The 27212-nt window shown below is 39.4% G+C and overlaps 1 protein-coding gene across 1 annotated transcript in view; it reads right to left on the reverse strand.

The window, feature by feature from the left end:
- The window catches only part of ZC3H13 (zinc finger CCCH-type containing 13), a 98468-nt gene that overhangs the window by 22322 nt on the left and 48934 nt on the right, over positions 1 to 27212 (reverse strand). The window contains exons 8-9 of the mRNA XM_052650128.1: positions 20112 to 20422; positions 17139 to 17603 (exon numbers count right to left, since the gene is read on the reverse strand). Coding sequence (XP_052506088.1) covers positions 17139 to 17603; positions 20112 to 20422 — 776 coding nt within the window. The remainder of the gene's footprint in view (positions 1 to 17138; positions 17604 to 20111; positions 20423 to 27212) is intronic.

Below are 27212 nucleotides of genomic sequence, written 5' to 3' on the forward strand. Positions count from 1 at the left end.
ATAATCGTTTTTAGACAAAAAGATAACATTCAGGATGAAGAGGATCATTCTGTAACAACAAAAGGAATAATTTGCCTTATATGTACCTATGAGCAAAGCTGCAAAATATTCAAAGCAAAACTTGATCAAATCACACAAAAATCAACAAATTCAAAATAATAATGGAAGATTCAGCTCACATCTGTTAAGATAGAAAAAGCAGACTAGAAAGAAAATTAAATGTAGATTTGAAAGCATGATTAACAAACCTGACCTCAGAGACACACTTTACATACTTTGCAACCATTAAAAGCACATGCAGAATACATGAAAACTGACTGATGAGCCACAAAATAAGTCCTAACCAAAAAAAAATGCCAAAAACCTGAGTTCAAACAGTCTCCTCCAATAACAATTAAAATTCAGGGTAGGGGACTGTGTGGGTCACAATAAACTGTGGAAAATTCTGAAAGAGATGGGCATACCAGACCACCTGACCTACCTCTTGAGAAATCTGTATGCAGGTCAGGAAGCAACAGTTAGAACTGGACATGGAACAACAGACTGGTTCCAAATAGGAAAAGGAGTATGTCAAGGCTGTATACTGTCACCCTGTTTATTTAACGTATATGCAGAGTACATCATGAGAAACGCTGGGCTGGAAGAACCACAAGCTGGAATCAAGATTGCCAGGAGAAATATCAATAACCTCAGATATGCAGATGACACCACCCTTATGGCAGAAAGTGAAGAGGAACTAAAAAGCCTCTTGATGAAAGTGAAAGAGGAGAGTGAAAACGTTGCCTTAAAGCTCAACATTCAGAAAACGAAGACTGGCATCTGGTCCCATCACTTCATAGGAAATAGATGGGGAAACAGTGGAAACAGTGTCAGACTTTATTTTGTTGGGCTCCAAAATCACTGCAGATGGTGACTGCAGCCATGAAATTAAAAGATGCTTACTCCTTGGAAGGAAAGTTATGATCAACCTAGATAGCATAATCAAAAGCAGAGACATTACTTTGCCAACAAAGGTCTGTCTAGTCAAGGCTATGGTTTTTCCAGTGGTCATGTATGGATGTGAGAGTTGGACTGTGAAGAAAGCTGAGCACCGAAGAATTGATGCTTTTGAACTGTGGTGTTGGAGAAGACTCTTGAGAGTCCCTTGGACTGCAAGGAGATCCAACCAGTCCATTCTAAAGGAGATCAGCCCTGGGTGTTCTTTGGAAGGAATGATGCTAAAGCTGAAACTCCAGTACTTTGGCCACCTCATATGAAGAGTTGACTCATTGGAAAAGACTCTTGATGCTGGGAGGGATTGGGGGCAGGAGGAGAAGGGGATGACAGAGAACGAGATGGCTGGATGGCATCACCGACTCAATGGACAAAAGTCTGGGTGAACTCCGAGAGTTGGTGATGGACAGGGAGGCCTGGCGTGCTGCAATTCATGGGGTCACAAAGAGTCGGACATGACTGAGCAAGTGAACTGAACTGAGGGGATTTATTTTAAAAAGCATGATTGGAAATTTAAAATCCTATTTATACACAACTCATGAGTTAAAGAAAAAAACCATACCAAACTTCAGAAAGTGTTTAGAACAGATAAATATAATCAGACTGTCAAAGAACAAATAAATGCTCATTTATACATAAACTGTTCTCTTTTAGAAAAGAGAAAAAACAGAAGCAACACTTTCCAACACATTTTGATCTCCAAACCAAACAAAGACAATATTAAAAATTAAAACCTATGCAATGGTACGCTGGTTCCAAAGAGCAACCAGTGTGGTTCTCTTCTCATCTTCACACTGAGTGGCGTTGTTAGCAGCTCATAATCTGCTATGGTAGGAGTAATTTATACTACAGAAACAAGCATTAGCTACAAGCCAGGGCTTTCTTCCTGAAGAGTAAGTTGTTAAATATTTACACTCATACACTAATTATATGGCAACCTCAATTATAAAAAAAGATTTTATGTCAAAATTAAATTTTAACAAACCTATTTTGGAACTTTTAAAAGAAATGAAATGTAAATTTATTTTAGAAATGCAAGAATAGTTCTGAAAGTGAAAGTGTTAGTTGTTCAATTGTGTCCAACTCTTTGCAATCCCATGGACTGCAGTCCACCAGGTTCCTCTATCCATGGGATTTTCCAGGCAAGAATACTGGATCCCACTTCCTACTCCAGGGGATCTTCCCGACCCAGGGATCGAACTCAGGTCTCCTGCATTGCAGATGGTTTCTTTATCATCTGAGCCACCAGGAAAACCTATTTAGAAGAATAGTTGTAAATTTTAAAAAAAAATTAACGTAAGTAACAAGGTAAAAGAGATGACTATATGATTTTCTCAAGATACAAAAAACAGGCATGACAGAAGCTGCCAGCTAAGTTAGGAAAATAGGAGATACCCTTTGCTGGTAGCTTAGCTATAAGAAACCTCCTGACAATGCAGGAGCCACAGGAGACACAGGTTCTATCCTTGGGTCGGGAAGATCCCCTGGAAGAGGGCATAGCAACCCACTCCAGTATTCTTGCCTGGAGACTTCCATGGACAGAGGAGTCTGGCTGGCTATAGCCCCTGAGACTGCAAAGAGTCGGACATGACTGAAGCGACCTGGCACACACGCACGCACCCTTAACACAATAAAAAGCATCTGCAAGTGGAAAAGAACTCCCCTGCCAAGGGAGAAGACTAGGGCTCAATTCCCAGGTTGGGAGGATTCCCTGGATAAGGAAATGGCAACCCACTTCAGTAGCCTTACGGGGGAAAAGGAAACCCCACTAACAGAGGAGCCTGGTGGGCTATAGTCCACGGAATTGCAAAGAGTTGGACACAACTTGGCAACTAAACAGACAACAAAAATCTACAAACGCCATGCTTAACAGTAAAATGTCAGCAATAATTCCTTAAAATCCGAAACAAAGCAAAGAAGCCCACTGCAGTCAAAAATGCATTGAAACAGCTGCTCAGCAGTTTACTGACAATGAATAAATATTACTCAGAAAGAAGAGCCAAATATGTTTATTCCCAGACATAAAATATGTATAAGAGAATCTAATTATATCTACCAAGAAAATACAGCAACATCATATTGTAAGATGAATATAAAAAATTTAATTAACATTCCATACACCAGCAATAAGCATCAGAAAATGTTTTAAAATATATCATTTGGCGTGCCTGTATGCATTCACTTAAGCACTATTAAAAACAACAAAAAAAAGTCGCTTCAGTGATGTCCAACAGAGGACCATAGCCTGCCCAGCTCCTCTGTCCATGAGACTCTACAGACAGGAATACTGGAGTGGTTTGCCGTGCCCTTCTCCAGGGGATCTTCTCAACCCAGGATCAAACCCGTGTCTCTCAAGTCTCCTAAACTGGAGGCAAGTTCTTTACCACTAATGCCTCCTGGGAAGCTCAAACATAAAGGATTTAATAATTTACGGCATACCCTACGATATACACTATGCACCCAAAGGAGGATGTGGCTGTTTACCAAGCTGACTGATATGTAACTATCTCCAAGATATTTTCAAGGGAAAACAGCAAGTACAGAATATATAGTTGTTTTTTAATAAAATATTTTTAAAAATTATCTTTGTAAAACCAGAAGAGAAGGTGAATAAACATACATATTTGCTTGTATAGCATGTTCTTCAGTTCAGTTCAGTCGCTCAGTCGTGTCCGACTCTTTGCAACCCCATGAATCGCAGCACGCCAGGCCTCCCTGTCCATCACCAACTCCCAGAATTCACTCAGACTCACGTCCATTGAGTTAGTGATGCCATCCAGCCATTTCATCTTCTGTCGTCCCCTTCCCCTCATGCCCCCAATCCCTCCCAGCAACAGTCTTTTCCAATGAGTCAACTCTTCGCATGAGGTGGCCAAAGTACTGGAGTTTCAGCTTCAGCCTCATTCCTTCCAAAGAACACCCAGGGCTGATCTCCCTCAGAATGGATTCGCTGGATCTCCTTGCAGTCCAAGGGACTCTCAAGAGTCTTCTCCAACACCACACTTCAAAAGCATCAATTCTTCAGCACTCAGCCTTCTTCACAGTCCAACTCTCACATCCATACATAACCACAGGAAAAACTATAGCCTTGACTAGACGGACCTTAGTCGGCAAAGTAATGTCTCTGCTTTTGAATATGCTATCTAGGTTGGTCATAACTTTCCTTCCAAGGAGTAAGCGTCTTTTGATTTCATGGCTGCAGTCATCATCTGCAGTGATTTTGGAGCCCCAAAAAACAAAGTCTGACACTGTTTCCCCATCTATTTCCTATGAAGTGATGGGACCAGATGCCATGATCTTAGCTTTCTGAATGTTGAGCTTTAAGCCAACTTTTTTACTCTCCTCTTTCACTTTCATCAAGAGGCTTTTTAGTTCCTCTTCACTTTCTGCCATAAGGGTGGTGTCATCTGCATATCTGAGGTTACTGATATTTCTCCTGGCAATCTTGATTCCAGCTTGTGGTTCTTCCAGTCCAGCGTTTCTCATGATGTACTCTGCATAGAAGTTAAATAAGCAGGGTAACAATATACAGCCTTGAGGTACTCCTTTTCCCATTTGAAATCAGTCTGTTGTTCCACGTACAGTTCTAATTGTTGCTTCCTGACCTGCATACAGATTTCTCAAGAGGCAGGTCAGGTAGTCTGGTATGCCCATCTCTTTCAGAATTTTCCACAGTTTATTGTGACCACACAGTCGAAGGCTTTGGCATAGTCAATAAAGCAGAAATAGATGTTTTTCTGGAACTCTCTTGCTTTTTCCATGATCCAGCGGATGTTGGCAATTTGATCTCTGGTTCCTCTGCCTTTTCTAAAACCAGCTTGAACATCTGGAAGTTCACGGTTCACATATTGCTGAAGCCTGGCTTGGAGAATTTTGAGCATTACTTTACTAGCATGTGAGATGAGTGCAATTGTGCAGTAGTTTGAGCATTCTTTGGCATTGCCTTTCTTTGGGACTGGAATGAAAACTGACCTTTTCCAGTCCTGTGGCCACTGCTGAGTTTTCCAAATTTGCTGGCATATTGAGTGCAGCACTTTCACAGCATCATCTTTCAGGATTTGAAATAGCTCCACTGGAATGTTATCACCTCCACTAGCTTTGTTCATAGTGATGCTTCCTAAGGCCCACTTGACTTCACATTCCAGGATGTCTGGCTCTAGATGAGTGATCACACCATCGTGATTATCTGGGTCATGAAGATCTTTTTTGTACAGTTCTTCTGTGTATTCTTGCCACCTCTTCTTAATATCTTCTGCTTCTGTTAGGTCCATACCATTTCTGTCTTTTATCGAGCCCATCTTTGCATGAAATGTTCCCTTGGTATCTCTAATTTTCTTGAAGAGATCTCTAGTCTTTCCCATTCTGTTGTTTTCCTCTATTTCTTTGCACTGATCGCTGAAAAAGGCTTTCTTATCTCTTCTTGCTCTTCTTTGGAACTCTGCATTCAGATGCTTATATCTTTCTTTTTCTCCTTTGTGTTTTGCCTCTCTTCTTTTCACAGCTATTTGCAAGACCCCCAGACAGCCATTTTTCTTTTTTGCATTTCTTTTCCATGAGGATGGTCTCGATCCCTGTCTCCAGTACAGTGTCATGAACCTCAGTTCATAGTTCATCAGGCACTCTATCTATCAGATCTAGGCCCTTAAATCTATTTCTCACTTCCACTGTATAATCATAAGGGATTTGATTTAGGTCATACCTGAATGGTCTAGTGGTTTTCCCTACTTTCTTCAATTTAAGTCTGAATTTGGTAATAAATCAGCTGGATACATATAAAACTGGCTAGGATCAGGTCAGGAATAGAGGGGAGGCTTTCACTATATAATCTTTTCATAGCTCTGAAATTCTGCACCATGTGAAAGCATTATTAAAAAGAGAATCTTTTGGAGAAGGAAATGGCAACCCACTCCAGTACTCTTGCCTGGAAAATCCCATGGATGGAGGAGCACGGTAGGCTACAGTCCATGAGGTCGCAAAAAGTTGGACACGACTGAGCGACTTCACTTTCACTTTTGACCAAAATAACTACATCCCTATGGAAGAGAAAGACAAGAGGCGTCAAAGTATTTGAGTTTCTCCTGCCCTGCATCTTCCTCTTCTGAAGCCAACGCTATATCCAATGGAAAGAACATACGGAATTTGAGAATTAATGAAATCTTGGTTTATTTCTCCTTCTGTATACTCTATAATGCCTTGAGTAATGATGGCGCCCCACTCCAGTACTCTTGCCTGGAAAATCCCATGGACAGAGGAGCCTGGTAGGCTGCAGTCCATGGGGTCGCGAAGAGTCGGACACGACTGAGCTACTTCCCTTTCACTTTTCATTTTCATGCATTGGAGAAGGAAATGGCAACCTACTCCAGTGTTCTTGCCTGGAGAATCCCAGGGATGGAGGAGCCTGGTGGGCTGCCGTCTATGGGGTCACACAGAGTCGGACACAACTGAAGTGACATAGCAGCAGCAGCAGCAGCAATGCCTTATTTGGGGCTTCCCTTGAGGCTCAGATAGTAAAGAATCTACCTGCAATGTGGAAGATGCGTGTTCAATCCCTGGGTTGGGAAGATCCCCTGGAGAAGGAATGGCAACCTGATCCAGTATTCTTGCATGGAGAATTCCAGGGACAGAAGAATCTGGTGGGCTACAGTCTATGAGGTCACACACAATCAGGCACAACTGAGAGACTAACACACACACATACACACACACACAAAGTAGTTTAAAAGTCAAGTGGGAGATTTGATTCATTACTGGTATACTGGCTGGGGCTAAACCATAAGACTCATGACCCGGGTCATAGAAAATTACCATAATGTCTTATTTATCATTTGTAAATTCTAAGGCAAAATGTTGTTAAGGACTTCAAACTTGTCACTGATTTGGTATCAATCAGTTATTAACTTTTTGTAAATTTCTAAATAAAGGCAAAATAAAAGCAGATCTACCCTGTGGGGCCTCCAGAACAGAAACCCAGAAGCATCTGCTTGGTATCCACATGCTGATACATATGTGATTTTAAATAGAGTTCTTTAAGAAAAGAAAATGTTGAGGTTGCCGCTAATGAAAATATATACTGTGGTGCTAAAATTCCACCTATAAACTATTCTTTTGTTTTTATTTCACTAGAGTTTGGGTTAGATAATTTTGACATAAATGAAAGTCTATTGTTTAAACAGAATTTATAATACTCTATTGCTTCTAGCTAATACCCTATAATTACCATTCAGTGTGAGTTTTTTGGTACATATATATCAATGCATAACAAATTTTTATATTTTATAAAGCCAAATAAAATACATGTTTAAAAAAAAAGAGAGAATTAAAAAAAAATACCATTTACAATGGCAACAAAAATAGAAGTTACCCAGGAATAAAACATCCACAAGACCTTAAAAGAAAAAGTTATTAATCAATAAATTTAATGTATTTGAAGTAAAAATCCAACAGTTCTTTCATGAAGCTTAAAAAAAATTCATTTTTAAAAGACAGCCTTCAGAATGGGAGAAAATAATAGCAAATGAAGCAACTGGCAAATCTCAAAAATAGACAAGCAGGGGGCGGTCCTAAGATGGCGGAGGAATAGGACGGGAAGACCACCTTCTCCCTCACAAATTCCTCAAAAGAACATTTCAACGCTGAGCAAACTCCACAAAACAACTTCTGTAGGCTGGCAGAGGACATCAGCCAACCAGAAAAGCAGACCATTGTCTTCAAAAACAGGTAGGAAAAAATATAAAAGACGAAAAAGGAGACAAAGGAGGTGGGGAGGGAGCTCCGTCCCGGGAAGGGAAGCCGGTCCCAGGAAGGGAATTTTAAGAAGAGAGGTTTCCAAACACCAGGAAACACTCTCCCTGCTGAGTCTGTGGCGAGCCTTGGAAACAGAGAAGGCAACATAACAGCAGAGAAAAATAAATAAATAATTAAAACCAAGAGATTACAAGCCCAACAGTAACTCCTCCAGCAGAAAAGCAGCACAGACTCCTGCATCCGCCACTAGGAAGTGGGGGCAGGGCAGGGAAGCGCGGGAGGCACGGGCTGCAGTGCTTTGTAAGAATCGGGCAGGAACGCCCCACACGCAACCAGAACGATCTAACTTGGGCTAGCAAACCAGACTGTGGGATAGCTACCACGCGAAAAGCTCGAACATAAGACACCACCAGGACTGAGCACAGAACAAAGGATGGAAGGGAAAAAGCCGGCTGCAGACCATCCCCCGCCGGGGACAGGCAGCCAGAGCCGTAAGGGCTGGAAAGGGGCAATTGCAGACCCCGAGAGACTTTACTTACCAAACTGCAAACAGGCTTCTTTGCTAAGACTTCTGGGGGTGCTGGACAGTCACAATCTGCCTCACGGGGGACGCCAGCGGGCCACCCAGAAAACTGAGCAGCAGAGGCAGAAAAGGCGACAAGTCGCAGTGATCGCGCTCGCCAAACTCCTGAGCTACTCGGACCCGGGAAGGGCACAAAACGCAGTCCCAACCGAATCTGTGCCTCTGAGGGCTACCTGAGCGCCGAACCTGAGCGGCTTAGACGGGGGAAGTGCACGCAGCCTAGGGCCGGCCTCAGACGGTTCCCAGCTGAGCATCGTAGAGCCAGAGCGGTTTCTACGCCGCGAGAAGGGACAGGTCCAGCAGGGCTGAGACAAGGTGTGCACATGATAGTGCTATTTGTTTGCAGCATCCCCCCTCCCCACAGCGCGACTGAACTAGTGAGCCTAAAAAACCAGCAAACAGAAGAAGTTAAACAGAGGGAACCGCCTTGGAAGTGACCCCACACTGCCCACAACATCAGAGAAGAGCCAGATATATTTTTACTATTTTTAAAATCATTCCTTTTTTTTTTCTTTTTTTCTAACTTTTTTTTAATAGTTAAGTCTTCTATTTGTCCTCTAATTTTTATTTCTATAACCTATTATTCAAAAAAAAAAAAACGACTTTTTTTTTATGGCAAACACCATATATAGTCTTTGGGTGGTTATTGGTGTTTGTTTTTTTTTTAATAATTCTTGTGGCTTCTTTTTTTTTTCTTTTTGCCTTTTTCCTTCTGCTTCTTTTCTTTAATATTGTATTTTTGAAAATCCAACCTCTACTCTAGATTTTGAATCTTTGCTCTTTGGTTTTTGTTGTCAATTTTGTGCATTTAAAAACCCAAACTTCACTACCCAATTTTACCTGAGAGCGAGATTACTGGCTTGACCACTCTCTCCTCCTTTGGACTCTCCTTTTTCTCCACCAGGTGGCCTCTGTCTCTTTTCTCCCCCATCTCTTCTCTATCCAACTCTGTGAATCTCTGTGTGTTCCAGACGGTGGAGAACACCGAAGGAACTGGTTACTGGCAGGATTTGTCTCTCTCCTTCTCATTCCTCTCTCTTATCCTCCTGGCCACCTCTGTCTACTTCCTCCCTCTCCTCTTCCCTGTATAACTCTGTAAATACCTCTGAGCGGTCCAGACTATGGAGCGCACATAAGGAAGTGACTACTGGCTAGCTTGCTCTCTCCTCTTTTGATCTCACCGCATCTCATTCCAGTCACCTCTAACTACCCCCTCCCTCTTCTCTTCTCCTTGTAACTCAGTGAACCTCTCTGAGTGTCCCTCAATGTGGAGAAACTTTTCATCTTTAACCTAGATGTTTTATCATCAGTGCTGTATAGATGGAGAAGTCTAGAGGCTACTGTAAAAATAAAACTGAAAACCAGAAGCAGGAGGCTTAAGTCCAAAGCCTGAAAACATCAGAGAACTCCTGAATTCAGGGAACATTAAGCAATAGGAGCTCATCAAATGCCTCCATACCTACACTGAAACCAAGCTCCACCCAAGGACCAACAAGTTCCAGAACAAAAGACATACCACGCAAATTCTCCAGCAACACAGGAACACACCCCTGAACTTCAATATACAGGCAGCTCAAAGTTACTCCAAAACCTTTGACGTCTCATAACCCATTACTGGTCACTCCACTGCACTCCAGAGAGAAGAAACCCAGCTCCACCCACCAGAACTCCAACACGAGCCTCCCTAACCAGGAAACCTAGACAAGCCACTGATACAACCCCACCCACAGTGAGGAAGCGCCATAATAAAGAGAACTCCACAAACTACCAGAATATAAAAAGGCCACCCCAAACGCAACAATATAATCAAGATGAAGAGACACAGGAATACTAAGCAGGTAAAGGAACAGGAGAGTTGCCCACCAAACCAAACAAAAGAGGAAGAGGTAGGGAATCTACCTGAGAAAGAATTCCAAATATTGATAGTGAAAATGATCCAAAATCTTGAAATCAAAATGGAATCACAGATAAATAGCCTAGAGACAAGGATTGAGAAGATGCAAGAAAGGTTTAACAAGGACCTAGAAGAAATAAAAAAGAGTCAATATATAATGAATAACGCAATAAATGAAATCAGAAACACTCTGGAGGCAACAAATAGCAGAATAACGGAGGCAGAAGATAGGATTAGTGAAATAGAAGATAGAATGCTAGAAATAAATGAATCAGAGAGGAAACAAGAAAAACGAATTAAAAGAAATGAGGACAATCTCAGAGACCTCCAGGACGATATGAAACACTCCAACATTCGAATTATAGGAATCCCAGAAGAAGAAGACAAAAAGAAAGACCATGAGAAAATCCTTGAGGAGATAATAGTTGAAAACTTCCCTAAAATGGGGAAGGAAATAATCACCCAAGTCCAAGAAACACAGAGAGTTCCAAATAGGATAAACCCAAGGCAAAACACCCCAAGACACATATTAATCAAATTAACAAAGATCAAACACAAAGAACAAATATTAAAAGCAGCAAGGGAAAAACAACAACACACAAGGGGATTCCCATAAGGATAACAGCTGATCTTTCAATAGCAACTCTTCAGCCCAGGAGGGAATGGCAAGACATACTTAAAGTGATGAAAGAAAATAATCTACAGCCCAGATTACTGTACCCAGCAAGGACCTCATTCAAATACGAAGGAGAAATCAAAAGCTTTACAGACAAGCAAAAGCTGAGAGAATTCAGCACCACCAAACCAGCTCTCCAACAACTGCTAAAGGATCTTCTCTAGACAGGAAACACAAAAAGGGTGTATAAACCCGAACCCCAAACAATAAAGTAAATGGTAACAGGATCATACTTATCAATAATTACCTTAAACGTAAATGGGTTGAATGCCCCAACCAAAAGGCAAAGACTGGCCGAATGTATACAAAAACAAGACCCCTCTATATGCTGCTTACAAGAGACCCACCTCAAAACAAGGGACACATACAGACTGAAAGTGAAGGGCTGGAAAAAGATATACCATGCAAATAGAGACCAAAAAAAAAGCAGGAGTGGCAATACTCATATCCAATAAAATAGACTTTAAAACAAAGGCTGTGAAAAGAGACAAAGAAGGCCACTACATAATGATCAAAGGATCAATCCAAGAAGAAGATATAACAATTATAAATATATATGCACCCAATATAGGAGCAGCGCAATATGTAAGACAAATGCTAACAAGTATGAAAGGGGAAATCAACAATAACACAATAATAGTGGGAGACTTTAATACCCCACTCACACCTATGGACAGATCAACTAAACAGAAAATCAACAAAGAAACGCAAACTTTAAACGATACATTAGACCAGTTAGACCTAATTGATATCTATAGGACATTTCACCCCAAAACAACGAATTTTACCTTTTTCTCAAGTGCTCATGGAACATTCTCCAGGATAGATCACATCCTGGGCCATAAATCTAAACTTGATAAATTAAAAAAAATCGAAATCATTCCAAGCATCTTTTCTGACCATAATGCATTAAGATTAGATCTCAATTACAGGAGAAAAACTATTAAAAATTCCAACATATGGAGGTTGAACAACACACTTCTGAATAACCAACAAATCACAGAAGAAATCAAAAAAGAAATGAAAATATGCATAGAAACTAATGAAAATGAAAACACAACAACCCAAAACCTGTGGGACACTATAAAAGCAGTGCTAAGAGGAAAGTTCATAGCAATACAGGCATACCTCAAGAAACAAGAAAAAAGTCAAATAAATAACCTAAATCGACACCTAAAGCAACTAGAAAAGGAAGAATTGGAGAACCCAGAGTTAGTAGAAGGAAAGAAATCTTAAAAATTAGGGCAGAAATAAATGCAAAAGAAACAAAAGAGACCATAGCAAAAATCAACAAAGCCAAAAGCTGGTTCTTTGAAAGGATAAATAAAATTGACAAACCATTAGCTAGGCTCATCAAGAAGCAAAGAGAGAAAAATCAAATCAATAAAATTAGAAATGAAAATGGAGAGATCACAACAGACAACACAGAAATACAAAGGATCATAAGAGACTACTATCAGCAATTATATGCTAATAAAATGGACAATGTGGAAGAAATGGACAAATTCTTAGAAAAGTACAACTTTCCAAAACTGAACCAGGAAGAAATAGAAAATCTTAACAGACCCATCACAAGCACGGAAATTGAAACCGTAATCAGAAATCTTCCAGCAAACAAAAGCCCAGGTCCAGACAGCTTCACAGCTGAATTCTACCAAAAATTTCGAGCAGAGCTAACACCTATCCTATTCAAACTCTTCCAGAAAATTGCAGAGGAAGGTAAACTTCCAAACTCATTCTATGAGGCCACCATCACCCTAATACCAAAACCTGACAAAGACTCCACAAAAAAAGAAAACTACAGGCCAATATCACTGATGAACATAGATGCAAAAATCCTCAACAAAATTCTAGCAATCAGAATCCAACAACACATTAAAAAGATCATACACCATGACCAAGTGGGCTTTATCCCAGGGATGCAAGGATTCTTCAATATCCGCAAATCAATCAATGTAATTCACCACATTAACAAATTGAAAAATAAAAGCCATATGATATTCTCAATAGATGCAGAGAAGGCCTTTGACAAAATTCAACATCCATTTATGATAAAAACTCTCCAGAAAGCAGGAATAGAAGGAACATACCTCAGCATAATAAAAGCTATATATGACAAACCCACAGCAAACATTATCCTCAATGGTGAAAAATTGAAAGCATTTTCCCTAAAGTCAGGAACAAGACAAGGGTGCCCACTTTCACCGCTACTATTCAACAGAGTTTTGGAAGTTTTGGCCACAGCAATCAGAGCAGAAAAAGACATAAAAGGAATCCAAATTGGAAAAGAAGAAGTAAAACTTTCACTGTTTGCAGATGACATGATCCTCTACATAGAAAACCCTAAAGACTCCACCAGAAAATTACTAGAGCTCATCAATGAATATAGTAAAGTTGCAGGATATAAAATCAACACACAGAAATCCCTTGCATTCCTATACACTAATAATGAGAAAGTAGAAAAAGAAATTAAGGAAACAATTCCATTCACCATTGCAACGAAAAGAATAAAATACTTAGGAATATATCTACCTAAGGAAACTAAAGACCTATATATAGAAAACTATAAAACACTGATGAAAGAAATCAAAGAGGACACTAATAGATGGAGAAATATACCATGTTCATGGATTGGAAGAATCAATATAGTGAAAATGAGTATACTACCCAAAGCAATTTACAAATTCAATGCAATCCCTATCAAGCTACCAGCCATATTTTTCACAGAACTAGAACAAATAATTTCAAGATTTGTATGGAAATACAAAAAACCTCGAATAGCCAAAGCAATCTTGACAAAGAAGAATGGAACTGGAGGAATCAACTTGCCTGACTTCAGGCTCTACTACAAAGCCACACTCATCAAGACAGTATGGTACTGGCACAAAGACAGAAATATAGATCAATGGAACAAAATAGAAAGCCCAGAGATAAATCCACACACATATGGACACCTTATCTTTGACAAAGGAGGCAAGAATATACAATGGAGTAAAGACAATCTCTTTAACAAGTGGTGCTGGGAAAACTGGTCAACCACTTGTAAAAGGATGAAACTAGATCACTTTTTAACACCACACACAAAAATAAACTCAAAATGGATTAAAGATCTAAATGTAAGACCAGAAACTATAAAACTCCTAGAGGAGAATATAGGCAAAACACTCTCAGACATAAATCACAGCAGGATCCTCTATGATCCACCTCCCAGAATTCTGGAAATAAAAGCAAAAATAAACAAATGGGATCTAATTAAAATTAAAAGCTTCTGCACAACAAAGGAAAATATAAGCAAGGTGAAAAGACAGCCTTCTGAATGGGAGAAAATAATAGTAAATGAAGCAACTGACAAACAACTAATCTCAAAAATATACAAGCAACGTATGCAGCTCAATTCCAGAAAAGTAAACAACCCAATCAAAAAGTGGGCCAAAGAACTAAATAGACATTTCTCCAAAGAAGACATACGATGGCTAACAAACACATGAAAAGATGCTCAACATCACTCATTATTAGAGAAATGCAAATCAAGACCACAATGAGGTACCACTTCACACCAGTCAGAATGGCTGCGATCCAAAAATCTGCAAGCAATAAACGCTGGAGAGGGTGTGGAGAAAAGGGAACCCTCTTACACTGCTGGTGGGAATGCAAACTAGTACAGCCACTTTGGAGAACAGTGTGGAGATTCCTTAAAAAATTGCAAATAGAACTACCTTATGACCCAGCAATCCCACTGCTGGGCATACACACCGAGGAAACCAGAATTGAAAGAGACACGTGTACCCCAATGTTCATCGCAGCACTGTTTATAATAGCCAGGACATGGAAACAACCTAGATGTCCATCAGCAGATGAATGGATAAGAAAGCTGTGGTACATATACACAATGGAGTATTACTCAGCCGTTAAGAAGAATACATTTGAATCAGTTCTGATGAGATGGATGAAACTGGAGCCGATTATACAGAGTGAAGTAAGCCAGAAAGAAAAACACCAATACAGTACATTAACACATATATATGGAACTTAGAAAGATGGCAATGACGACCCTGTATGCAAAACAGCAAAAAAGACACAGATGTGTAACGGACTTTTGGACTCAGAGGGAGAGGGAGAGGGTGAGATGATTTGGGAGAATGGCATTGTAACATGTATACTATCATGTAAGAATCGAATCGCCAGTCTATGTCCGACGCAGGATACAGCATGCTTGGGGCTTGTGCACGGTGATGACCCAGAGAGATGTTATGGGGAGGGAGGTGGGAGGGGGGTTCATGTTTGGGAATGCATGTACACCCATGGGGATTCATGTCAATGTATGGCAAAACCATACAGTATTGTAAAGTAAAATAAAGTAAAAGACAAAAAAAAAAAAAAGGCAATGCACACACACACACACTAAATAAAATTCAGTAAAATAAAACAAAAAACAAAAATATATACAAGCAACTCTTGCAGCTCAATTCCAGAAAAATAAATGACCCAATCAAAGAATGGGCCAAAGAACTAAATAGACATTTCTCCAAAGAAGACATACAGATGGCTAACAAACACATGAAAAGATGCTCAACATCACTCATTATCAGAGAAATGAAAATCAAAACCACAATGAGGTACCATTTCACGCCAGTCAGAATGGCTGCTATACAAAAGTCTACAAACAATAAATGCTGGAAAGGATGTGGAGAAAAGGGAACCCTCTTACACTGTTGGTGGGAATGCAAACTAGTACAGCCACTATGGAGAACAGTGTGGAGATTCCTCAAAAAACTGGAAATAGAACTGCCACATGACCTAGCAATCCCACTGCTGGGCATACACACCAAGGAAACCAGAACTGAAAGAGACACGTGTACCCCAATGTTCATCGCAGCACTGTTAATAATAGCCAGGACATGGAAGCAACCTAGATGTCCATCAGCAGATGAATGGATAAGAAAGCTGTGGTACATATACACAATGGAGTATTACTCAGCCATTAAAAAGAATACATTTGAATCCATTCTAATGAGGTGGATAAAACTGGAGCCTATTATACAGACTGAAGTAAGCCAGAAAGCAAAACACCAATACAGTATACTAACGCATATATATGGAATTTAGAAAGATGGTAATGATAACTCTGTATGCGAGACAGCAAAAGAGACACAGATGTATGGAACAGTCTTTTGGACTCTGTGGGAGAGGGTGAGGGTGGGAAGATTTTGGGAGAATGGCATTGAAACATATATAATTATCATATGTGAAACAGATCATCAGTCCAGGTTCGATGCATGAAACAGGGTGCTCAGGGCTGGTGCACTGGGATGACCCAGAGGAATGGGATGGGGAGGGAGGTGGGAGGGGGGTTCAGGATGGGGAACACATGTACACCCGTGGTGGATTCATGTCAATGTATGGCAAAACCAATACAACATTGTAAAGTAATTAGCCTCCAATTAAAATAAATTCATTTATATATTAAAAAAATATACAAAAAGGCAAAGGGCTAAGAAAAGCCAAGACAACTATGAAAGAGAAGGTGACTGGCCTTCATCTTACTGTGAAACTATAATAAACCAACAGGCCTATAGAAAGAGTAATGGTCAGAATTCTGCAGCAGTGTTTTGGGGAGGGGAGCAAAGTGGGTGGAGGAAGAGAGATGTCAAAGTTGACCCAGTCCAGGCAGTGTGGAGACAGTCAAATTCACTTAGGTAGGTGGTTACTGATGATAATGGTGATGCCAAATCCTTTTTAGAGGAAGATAAGAAAAAGTGACTCAATATCCTGACATGGGATGGTTTAAGGCAGCTTTGAAGCAAGCACAAGTACTGAAGAACAAGAGTAAGTCATTTCTGACACCACCAACTTTGAAAGTCGATTGTTTTAAATCCCATTTTAATGATCATTTTATCATATATTTACCTATTTATTAGAAATTACTTCTTGTTTTTTTTTTTGCCTGATAGCAATTTTCTTAGTGTTCCACACTAACCAAGATGGTAGCCACGACTGGACATAACTCAATCGGGGGGTGTGGGGGGTCAGAGTGGGTGGGGGGAGGGGTCCCTAAGTCAGGCCCCATTTATCTTCTGCTACCTTAGCTAATAATTCCTACTCAGAATTTATAGAGAAGATGAGAAATTCAATTAATTGAAAATTACTTTGACAAAGTGATAATGAATGTCAGAAATAAATCTTAGGAGATTTCATAATTTCTATATGAACACATAAGATACAGTTCACTGACAAGTCAAAAACCTTACCCTTTTCAGGCATCTCTGGAGCTCTTGCTCTACTTCTGCCCATCCGGTCATTCCTAATCTCACTTCGAGACTCATTTCTGGAGTCATTCCTTATTTCAGTGCGAGAACTTTCTTCTCTCAGATGGTTTCTGCCATAACTTCGGGATTCTTCCTGATACGTGTCCTCCTTTCGATGAGCATCTCGACTTTCACGGTCCCTGTAGTCGTGGGCATCACGAGCAGACCGAGAATCCCTGGGGTCGCGGCTCTCTTTGTTATCTCTGCTATAATCTCTCATCTCCCTGGAGTCCCGAACATCTCTAGTGTCTCTTAGTTCCCTTCGGTCTCTCGCATCTCTGGTATCTCTCCGATCCCGCCCATCTCGAGGTTCTCGGTCATCCCGGTGGTCTCGAGAAGAGCTCTGATCCTGTTCATACTCTCGTTCTTCTCTTGTGTCCTTTTCTCTGTCCCTTTTACCTCTAGTCTCTGTAAACATAATTTTGGAAATACACTGTAATTCCTTTCACAAAATTGTAGGAAACTAGACAGTGTATTCAATACAGAGCTTTAAAATTTTTATTACAATGGTAATTCACGTTTTTTACAAAAATTAAAAGGAGAAAATATGGGCAAATAAGAAAATTAAACCTATCTGTAAGCTAAAATTCCAAAGGTAATTTTATTAACACCTGGATTATTTGTCTTGATTGAACAAACTTTGAATATGATATTCTGGTATCAACATACCCATACACAAGATCTGAAACAAGTAAGCTGATCTCCTATCAATCCTATCAATGATGGCTTACTTTTAGAAATCACTTTTAGATTCAAAGGTACAAGTGACTTTAACTTATCTCTACTAAGTATTAGGCCAGACTAGTTCACACATGACCTCCAAAGTACTTAAGCACTTGAGAGTAACCTATAGTTAGTAAGCTGGCTGGCAAAGAGACACTGCTATTCACCCTTTCTCTCTCTTTCTTTTTTTTTTTTAAGCTATTTAATGGACTCACACTCCCATCTCTAAAGCTTTTTCTACTTAAAGCGCTTTCTAACATTTATGGGAAAACTTTAAAAAACAACTTCAGTTTTAAAAAAGCTGGAATGAATCTCAATAGTTATTTAATTCAAACTCGTCACTGTATACATGAAGAAGGAACAGAGGTCAAGAGCTTAAGCGGTTTAGTCAGCCCCATACATCGTGGAAATTTGCAAAGATTAGAAACTATTCTTTAGAGATGTCTAGAGAAACATAAATTGATTACACCATCATTCTGAAATGAACTGCAAGAATTAACAAGAGATCCTCAAAGAACAACCCCTATACTTTTTTTTATCAGATTCCTTCATAAATTACTCTTCTACTCTGGAACAACCACAAGATCTGATGCTATTTTAGCAATTTTATAGTAGCCTAGGACCTATGGCTAGGTCCGTAGACTTTCCCCATCTAGTATCCACAAGATCCTCATCAATAACTTATCTCCTCTGCCTATGTCCATAAATGCCATCTAAGGATAGAAGCACTAAGCAAGAATCTGACAATGTCTCAATTTTTTTTGACTACATCTATGACTTCAAGTCCTCCTCCAATACCAAGGGTGCCTAGAAATTTGATCACTTAGCACTAGGTTCTTCTTTTATGATGCCCCCAGCTGTCTTTACAAAGATACCCAGTTATAGTACTTGCTCTTTACCTACCTCCCCATTCTTTCACTAAAATTATTCTTATTTCAAAAAATGACTTTCGAAAGATTAAATAAACACCCTCCTTACAAAGAATCAAAAAGTGTATGGTTTATTATTAAAAGGATTCATAGAACATAAAACTCCCTTACCACAAAAAAAAGCATTCTTATAAGAATCAACTGCATACTAAATTTCCCTTTCATTAGGGTTACTGTGTTTAATAAATAGTATTTTGAAATAATAGAGAGTTTTCATTCAATAAGTAGTCACTAAAAATATACCATATTCCCAGTCAACCCTAGTTGTTGATAGGTGTAAGAGCATTTCCCCACTTACCAATGTTTTATATATACTGCTGTGCTGATATGGTTCCAAAATCATGTATACAATGAATAATTCTCTAAAATATGTGCTCTGTCTAGTCCTATCTATGCATTCATCATTTCTAGAAAAAAATAATTATTTCTTGCACTATTGACTGGAGGAGAATAAGTTCAACATGTTTCATAGGAGACTGCTATGTGATACAGAGACTTTAAAAGTGCACATTAAATAGAAATGCTGTTGCAAGTAAGCATGTATTTCCTGAGTATTTTTATGTTAAAAAAACTAACTTAGAAGAATTTAGGAAAAAGGCTTGCTAAGTTAAATAAACAAGAAGCTTAGACAAGAATTAAGAAAGAGATGAGAGTGATTCAATTGTACTGCTTCAATTGTACTACTTCAATCTCAGCTTTAAGACAAAATAGCAAATTCAAAGTTAATGTAATGCTCAGGAATCTAAAAACTGTCTCGCTTACTTCTTTGTTGAGTTAGACTTGGAAAATTGATCACTTCAATCCCACGGACCTTCTAAACATTCCCCCAGCCCACACCTCTTTGTTAAGTCTTCTCTGATATGTTCCAACTCTGCTCCCTAGTTTGTTGCTTCTCTTTTAACCTCTTCTGTTGTTTTTAAAGAATTAACTAAGCAATTAGACTGATACTCTTAAGAATCATATAGCTCCAAATTTCTAGAACTTGAGAATACTCAAGCAAAACAATGTATCGAAAGAAAGCAACAACTTAATATACATATAAATGCCCAATTACATATATCTAGTAGCTTACATTTCCATGTCCTTAAGCACCTCCTATTGCCCTAAAGAGCTCTGATCCATGTGTTACAGAAAATGTAGTATAACACAATTCTCTTCTATCCCTTATTCTAACAATAAATCTGAACGTCCGATTTTTTAATAAAGAAAATATCCACTTACATAAAAGAACTCTAAAAAACCCACAACACTGCCGAGTATTTACCTTCCCTCCTTTCATGACGCCGATCGTGAGACTGTGAAGCTCGCTCATGCTCATGCCTCCCCTTCTCTCTCACTGGAGAGCGATGTCTTGGAGGGCTTTGCTTTCTCTGAGGAGAAGCCAGAGAATGTGAAGGATAGGGAGAAGCAGAGCGGCGTAAAGGTGGAGTTATTGTCCTCTGATAAGATGGTGAAGGAGTTCTTTTTCGGCGAGGAGAAGGAGAATGTCTTTGAATCGACGATCCTGACTGTGAGGAAGATGAGTGATGTCTAGAAGATATTGGAGAATGATGTTGTCCTGCTGGGGAAGTGGACCTGTAAAGAGAAAAAACAATAAAAAATTGGGTTCAAGAGCCTTCACTTCCTGCCAAAGGAAAGTATTTTAAAACAACAACAAAACCCTGAATATAAAAGTTAAAGCTAAAAGTGTGAATAATAATTTTAATTCAAAATGATGTAAAATCATTAACAGGTTGATTTTTAAGTCAGTTTGAGGCAACAGTTCTAGATGAGACACATACTGACTTCCTGAGCTCTGGCTCCAAGGCACACTTCCTTTTTCCAGGTAACATTCTCCCTGATCACAAACAGTTCTTATTATCACATAAAGTATGGAATTCACTCTTAACCAGAGATGATCTCTGACAGTGTGAATGGGTACTTAGAGGATGGAATCCACAAAGAATTAAAGAGAAAACATACTAGTGAGATCTAGACAGATATTACTGGCTGTGAGAATGCTGATAATTCAGGGTTGTGGGAGAAGTGAAAAGCTATCACCAGCTATACCAAACGTAAAGTTTGACTGCCTGGGCTGACATGTAGGATGGGGAAAGAACACTAGGGTTAAGGAAAGGACATACTGCCTATACTGTCTTTATCTTAAATAACCTACCTTTCACTCTCGGGCAGTACAAATTGAGATTTAGTTCATAAGCTTTGGTTTAACTAAGGCTTCCTCTACTCCCTTCAAATCATCTTGCTTGACTGCTGTGAGAGAAGTAACTTAAAAACACATGAAGCATATCTGAATCACTCCTATGATCTGTTAGGTCCTGGGCTCTGTCTGCAATGAATATGCAAAAGCTAAGTGTGACGGAGAGCTAGAATACATGCACCTGCACGTTAACTGAAAAGAAACAGGACGAACATTTTAAAAAACAGCATTCCAGACATCATATACTGAGATACATATTTCTCAAAGCAATCATTTCAAGGCTACATGGTTGTTCAAAAAAATTATGAGTTCCTGTCAACGTATTATGGAATTACCTTCAGTACCTATGATGAGTATTTTTTAACTTCTGCAATGCTGACAAAGTTATTAAACCAAGATTTCTCAATCTTGCAACTACTGGCATTTTGTATGCAGTACTTCTTTGTGCTGGGGGCTGTTCTGTACATTGGAGGATGTTGAGAGGATGCCTGGCCCCTACCCATGAGAAGCCAGTACCATCTAACTCCCACCCCAATTCATACCAGTAAAAATTACTTCATATAGCTCCAAATGTCTCCAGGGAGGTAAAATCAAGCCTTCTGGAGAATCCTTGCCCTAAACTATGTTGTTATTAAATGATGCCTTAGTAGAACTTTTATCAATAAAAGGTTTAAATCTATGAAATACATGTTGCTGAGCCAGGTAAGTGGTCTAATATGTTGGAAAGGATTTTGTAAAATAACGAGCTGAACAAACAGAAACACTTTTTGGATAATAGTTGACAGTAAAACAATAAAAATCATTAAATATCAGCTAACTAGAATACCACACTTATCTAAACATTCTAGCTATTTATGATTACAAAACTTTCATACTTTTAATAAAAACTGTTATGCTTTCATCATATACAAAAAATAAGACATAAACCACCAGAGTTAAACTGACTCTAAACTGGAATATATTTACTAACAGATATGAGCAGAAATGCTCAATGGGTCCGAGCCAAATCTGGAAAACCATTTATGACCAAAGGCTACTCATATACTAAGCAGAAAAATTATTGCAGGACTGAGAAATTTTCATTCTAATTTGACTATTGTTTGGTGCCTTCCAAATTCAATTTCGTTAGGTTCTGATCAATTTGGAAACACCTAAACTGAAAAAATAAACAATGTGGCTCTCCACTGAACTAACATTTTGGTTAGCTTTGAGTTTATTTCTGAGATAAACTCAAAATTGTTTCAGGAATGTCTGCAACTCCTTTTGGTGACTTGTTCACAAAACTTAAACAGTTCACAATACTGTCTTTTAAAAAACACATTACAGTCTAATCACATCTCTATACAAATTTGGTGTCTACTGCTGCTGTTGTTCAGGTATTAGGTCACGTCTCTTTGTGACCCAATGAACTACAGCATGCCCAGCTCCTTGGTCCTCCATTCTCTTCCTGAATTTGTTCAAATTAATGTTCACTGAGCTGGTAATGCTGTCTAACCATCTCATCCTCTGTTGCTTCTTTCTCTTTTGCCTTCTATCTTTTCCACCATCAAGGTCTTTTCCAGTGAGTCAGCTCTTCACATCAGGCGGCCAAAGTATTGGAGCTTCAGCTTCAACATCAGTCCTTCCAATGAATATTCAGAGTGAATTTCCTTTAGGTTTGCTCTCCATGCAGTCCAAGGGACTCTAAACAGTCTGCTCCAGCACCACAATTCAAAAGCAACAATTCTTCCACACTCCGCGTTGTTCATGGTCCCACTTTCACTTCTGAACGTGACTACCTGAAAAACCATAGCTTTGACAACACAGACCTCTGTTGGCAAAGTGATGTCTCTGTTTTTTAATATACTGTCTAGGCTGGTCATAGCATTCCTTCAAAGGAGCAAGCATCTTTTAATGTCATGGTTGTAGTCACCATTAACAGTGATTTCGGAACTCAAGAAAATCTGTCACTGCTTACACTTTTTCCCCTTCTAACTATCATGAAGTAATGGGAATGGATGCCATGATCTTAGTTTTTGGAATGTTGAGTTCCACTCCAGCTTTTCTACTCTCCTCTTTCACTCTCATCAAGAGACTCTTTAGTTCCTCTTCACTTTCTGCCATTATAGTGCTATCATCTGTAAATGTGAGCTTATTGATATTTTTCCCAGCGATCTTGCGGCCAGCTTGTGATTCATCTAGCCCAGCATTTCACATGATGTACTCTGCATTTAAATTACATAAGCAGGGTGACAGTATACAGCTTTGTCATATTCCTTTCCCAATTTTGAACCAATCAGCTGTTCCATGTCCAGTTCTAACTGCTGCTTCTTGACCCACATTCAGGTTTCTCAGGAGGCAGGTAAGGTGGTCTGATATTCCCATCTTTTTAGGAATTTTCCAATTTGTTGTGATCCACACAAAAATGGAAGAAAAACTTCAGTTCAAGCTTAGATAATCAAGCTATCATATTAAGGACAGAACCCCAATGTGTTGTCAAGTTATGTCTTCAGCATTTTAACCATATCTTTCTACTTATCCTTTTGGGCAGGGAGAGGGGAGTTTGTTGATTAAATCATCTATTATCAAATGAATGTTTGTGTCCCCTCCCCCTTCTACTCCAAATTTATATGTTTGAGGCCTTAATCTCCAATGTGATGCTATTTGGAGGCAGGGCCTTTGGGAATAATTAAGTTTAAATGAAGTCCTGAGGGTGAGGCTCCCATAAGGAGATAGTCTCCACATAAGAGGACAAAGAGACTATAGAGTTCTCTCTCCCCTGGAAGTGAGGACACAGTGAGAAGACAGCCATCTACAAACCAGGAAGAAGGCCTTTACCAGGCACCAAATCTGCTAGCACCTTGACTTTGGACTACCCAGAAACCAGGTCTGCAGGAAATAAATGCCTGTTGTTTAAGTTACCCAGTCTATGATATGTAAAAATCACAGCATTTTTACATTTTCTTCTGTTACTTTTTTTTTTTAAGTCTGAAGACTGAAAAATAGTGAAAAGAGAGAGAAGATTTATTACCAAAATAAGATGAGTCAAATTATGGATATAAGCCTAATTGCTCCCACACCTATGTTCACTCTGCATATATAAAAGAGGTGACTCTAGGTTAGAAAACTGTCTTGAAATCTGACCAAAACTGTTAGCAATTAGGCTTCTAGAATATTGCAGGGATGTAGTAAAATACATTTCACATTAACTAGTATACTCTAGTGCCTGAAGAACTATGGATGGAGGTTCATGCCATTGTACAGGAGGCAATGATCAAGACTATCCCCAAGAAAAAGAAATGCAAAAAGGCAAAATGGTTGTCTGAAGAGGCCTTACAAATAGCTGAGAAAAGAAGAGAAGCTGAAGGCAAAGGAGGAAAGGAAAGCCATACCCATTTGAATGCAGAGCTCCAAAGAAAGCAAAGAGAGATAACAAAGCCTCCCTCAGCAATCAATGCAAAGAAATAGAGGAAAATAAAATGGGAAAGACTAGAGATCCCTTCAAGAAAAGCAGAGATACCAAGGGAACATTTCATGCAAAGATGGGCTCGATAAAGGACAGAAATGGTATGGACCTAACAGAAGCAGAAGATATAAAGAAGAGGTGGCAAGAATACTCAGAAAAACTATACAAAAAAAAGATCTTCAAGACCCAGATAACCAATGATGGCATGATCACTCACTCAGAGCCAGACATCCTGGAATGTGAAGTCAAGTGGGCCTTAGGAAGTATCGCTATGAACAAAGCTAGTGGAGGTGATAGAATTCCAGTTGAGCTATTTCAAATCCTAAAAGATGATGATGTGAAAGTGCTGCACTCAGTATGTCAGCAAATTTGAAAAACTCAGCAGTGGCCACAGGACTGGAAAAGGTCAGTTTTCATTCCAATCCCAAAGAAAGGCAATGCCAAAGAATGCTCAAACTACTGCACAACTGCACTCATCTCACAGGCTAGTAAAGAAATGCTCAAAATTCTCCAAGCCAGGCTTCAGCAATACATGAACCGTAAACTTCCTGATGTTCAAGCTGGTTTTATAAGGCAGAGGAACCAGAGATCAAATGGCCAACATCCACTGGATCATGGAAAAAGCAAGAGAGTTCCAGAAAAACATCTATTTCTGCTTTACTGACTATGCCAAAGCCTTTGACTGTGTGGTCACAATAAACTGTGGAAAATTCTGAAAGAGATGGGAATCCCAGACCACTTGACCTGCCTCTTGAGAAACCTATATGCAGGTCAGGAAGCAACAGTTAGAACTGGACATGGAACAACAGACTGGTTCCAAATAGGAAAAGGAGTACGTCAAGGCTGTATATTGTCACCCTGCTTATTTAACTTATAAGCAGAGTAAATCATGAGAAATGTGGGGCTGGATGAAGTACAAGCTGGAATCAAGACTGCAGGGAGAAATATCAACAACCTCAGGTATGCAGAAGAAACCACCCTTATGGCAGAAAGTGAAGAAGAACTAAAGAGCCTCTTGATGAAAGTGAAAGAGGAGAGTGAAAAAGTTGACTTAAAACTCAACATTCAGAAAACTAAGAGCATGGGACCTGGTCCCATCACTTCATGGCAAATAGATGGGGAAACAATGGAAACAGTGACATACTTTATTTTCTTGGGCTCCAAAATCACTGCAAATGGTGACTCCAGCCATGAAATTAAAAGATGCTTGCTCCCTGGAAGAAAAGCTATGACCAACCTAGACAGCATACTAAAAAGCAGAGACATTACTCTGCCAACAAAGGTCCATCTAGTCAAAGGTACAGTTTTTCCAGTAGTCACGTATGGATGTGAGAGTTGGACTATAAAGAAAGCTGAGCACCGAAGAACTGACGCTTTTGAATTGTGGTGTTGGAGAAAACTCTTAAAAGTCCCTTGCACTGCTTGGAGATACAACCAGTTCATCCTAAAAGAAATCAGTCCCAAATAATCATTGGAAGGATTAATGCTGAAGCTGAAACTCCAATACTTTGGCCATCTGATGTGAAGAACTGACTCACTGGAAAAGACACTGATGCTGGGAAAGACCGAAGGCAGGAGGAGAAGGTGATGACAGATGATGAAATGGTTGGATGGCATCACGTACTGGATGGACATGAGTTTGAGCAAGCAAGTTGGTGATGGACAAGGGAGGCCTGGCGTGCTGCTTTCCATGGGGTCTCAAAGAGTTGAACATGACTGAGCAACTGAATCGAACTGAACTGAGTACACTCTAAAACTGAATGATTTCCTATCAGAAGGGAAAAAAGAGGTGACATTTGACACTGAAATAAAGAACAAAGGAAAGCTGACTGCACAAATAGAAGCCTCGGTATCTTAAAACAGAAAACTGTAGACGGTCAGCAAGTGTACTGCGATTTATAAAACACAAGGAAAGCTAATCTTTAGCTTGAGTTGATGCCATTCAAAAGCTTTTTAATGCTGCTATAATTACGACACAACATGGAATGAGAATATTCAGGGTATACTTGAAGAAAAGATGTGAAAATTTATGCAATTTAAAATGAAAGTTCCTTTCATTTGAGATGCAAGTAATTCCACCTACAAACTGATATGTTTACTCCAGACTTTCATAAAAATTGTAACACCCATTTTTCTCAATAAATGGTTTCTATTTCTCAAATACGAAAATATGCTTATATAATTTAACTGAGAGTCAATTCTTAGGTAAGTTGATAAGAAGCCCAGGGTCCCTGAGGAGGAGGAGAAAAGGACACATGTTTTTTTCATTAAGCCCAGAGCTGATGATTACACAACAAAACAACTCAGCTTAAACTCTGTACTAAGGATTATATAACAACAATGCATCACCGATTCTATAGACATGAGTTTGAGCAAGCTCGGGAACTGGTAATGGACAGGGAAGCCTGGTGTGCTACTGTCTGTGGAATCCCAGAGTCAGACAAGACTGAGTGACTGAACTGAACTGAACTGAATGTAACTTGCTTGAGGACATGATTCTCCTTCTTGAGAACCTTCTGACTAATCCTGTCATCTTAAAATGTATATTGTGGGAGTGGGTCTTATAAAATCTTTTTATTGTTAGTTGTAATCCCATTATTTTAAAATGTATATTATGGGAGTGGGCCTTTACAACCTTGAGACATTCTTTTGACTTACTGTAATAACCAATTACAAAAGTATATAGCTCCCTTTGCTAAGACTAGCAGGGGGCATTGTCTATC

Source organism: Budorcas taxicolor, chromosome 12 (genome assembly GCF_023091745.1).
Source record: "Budorcas taxicolor isolate Tak-1 chromosome 12, Takin1.1, whole genome shotgun sequence".
Classification (NCBI taxonomy): domain Eukaryota; kingdom Metazoa; phylum Chordata; class Mammalia; order Artiodactyla; family Bovidae; genus Budorcas; species Budorcas taxicolor.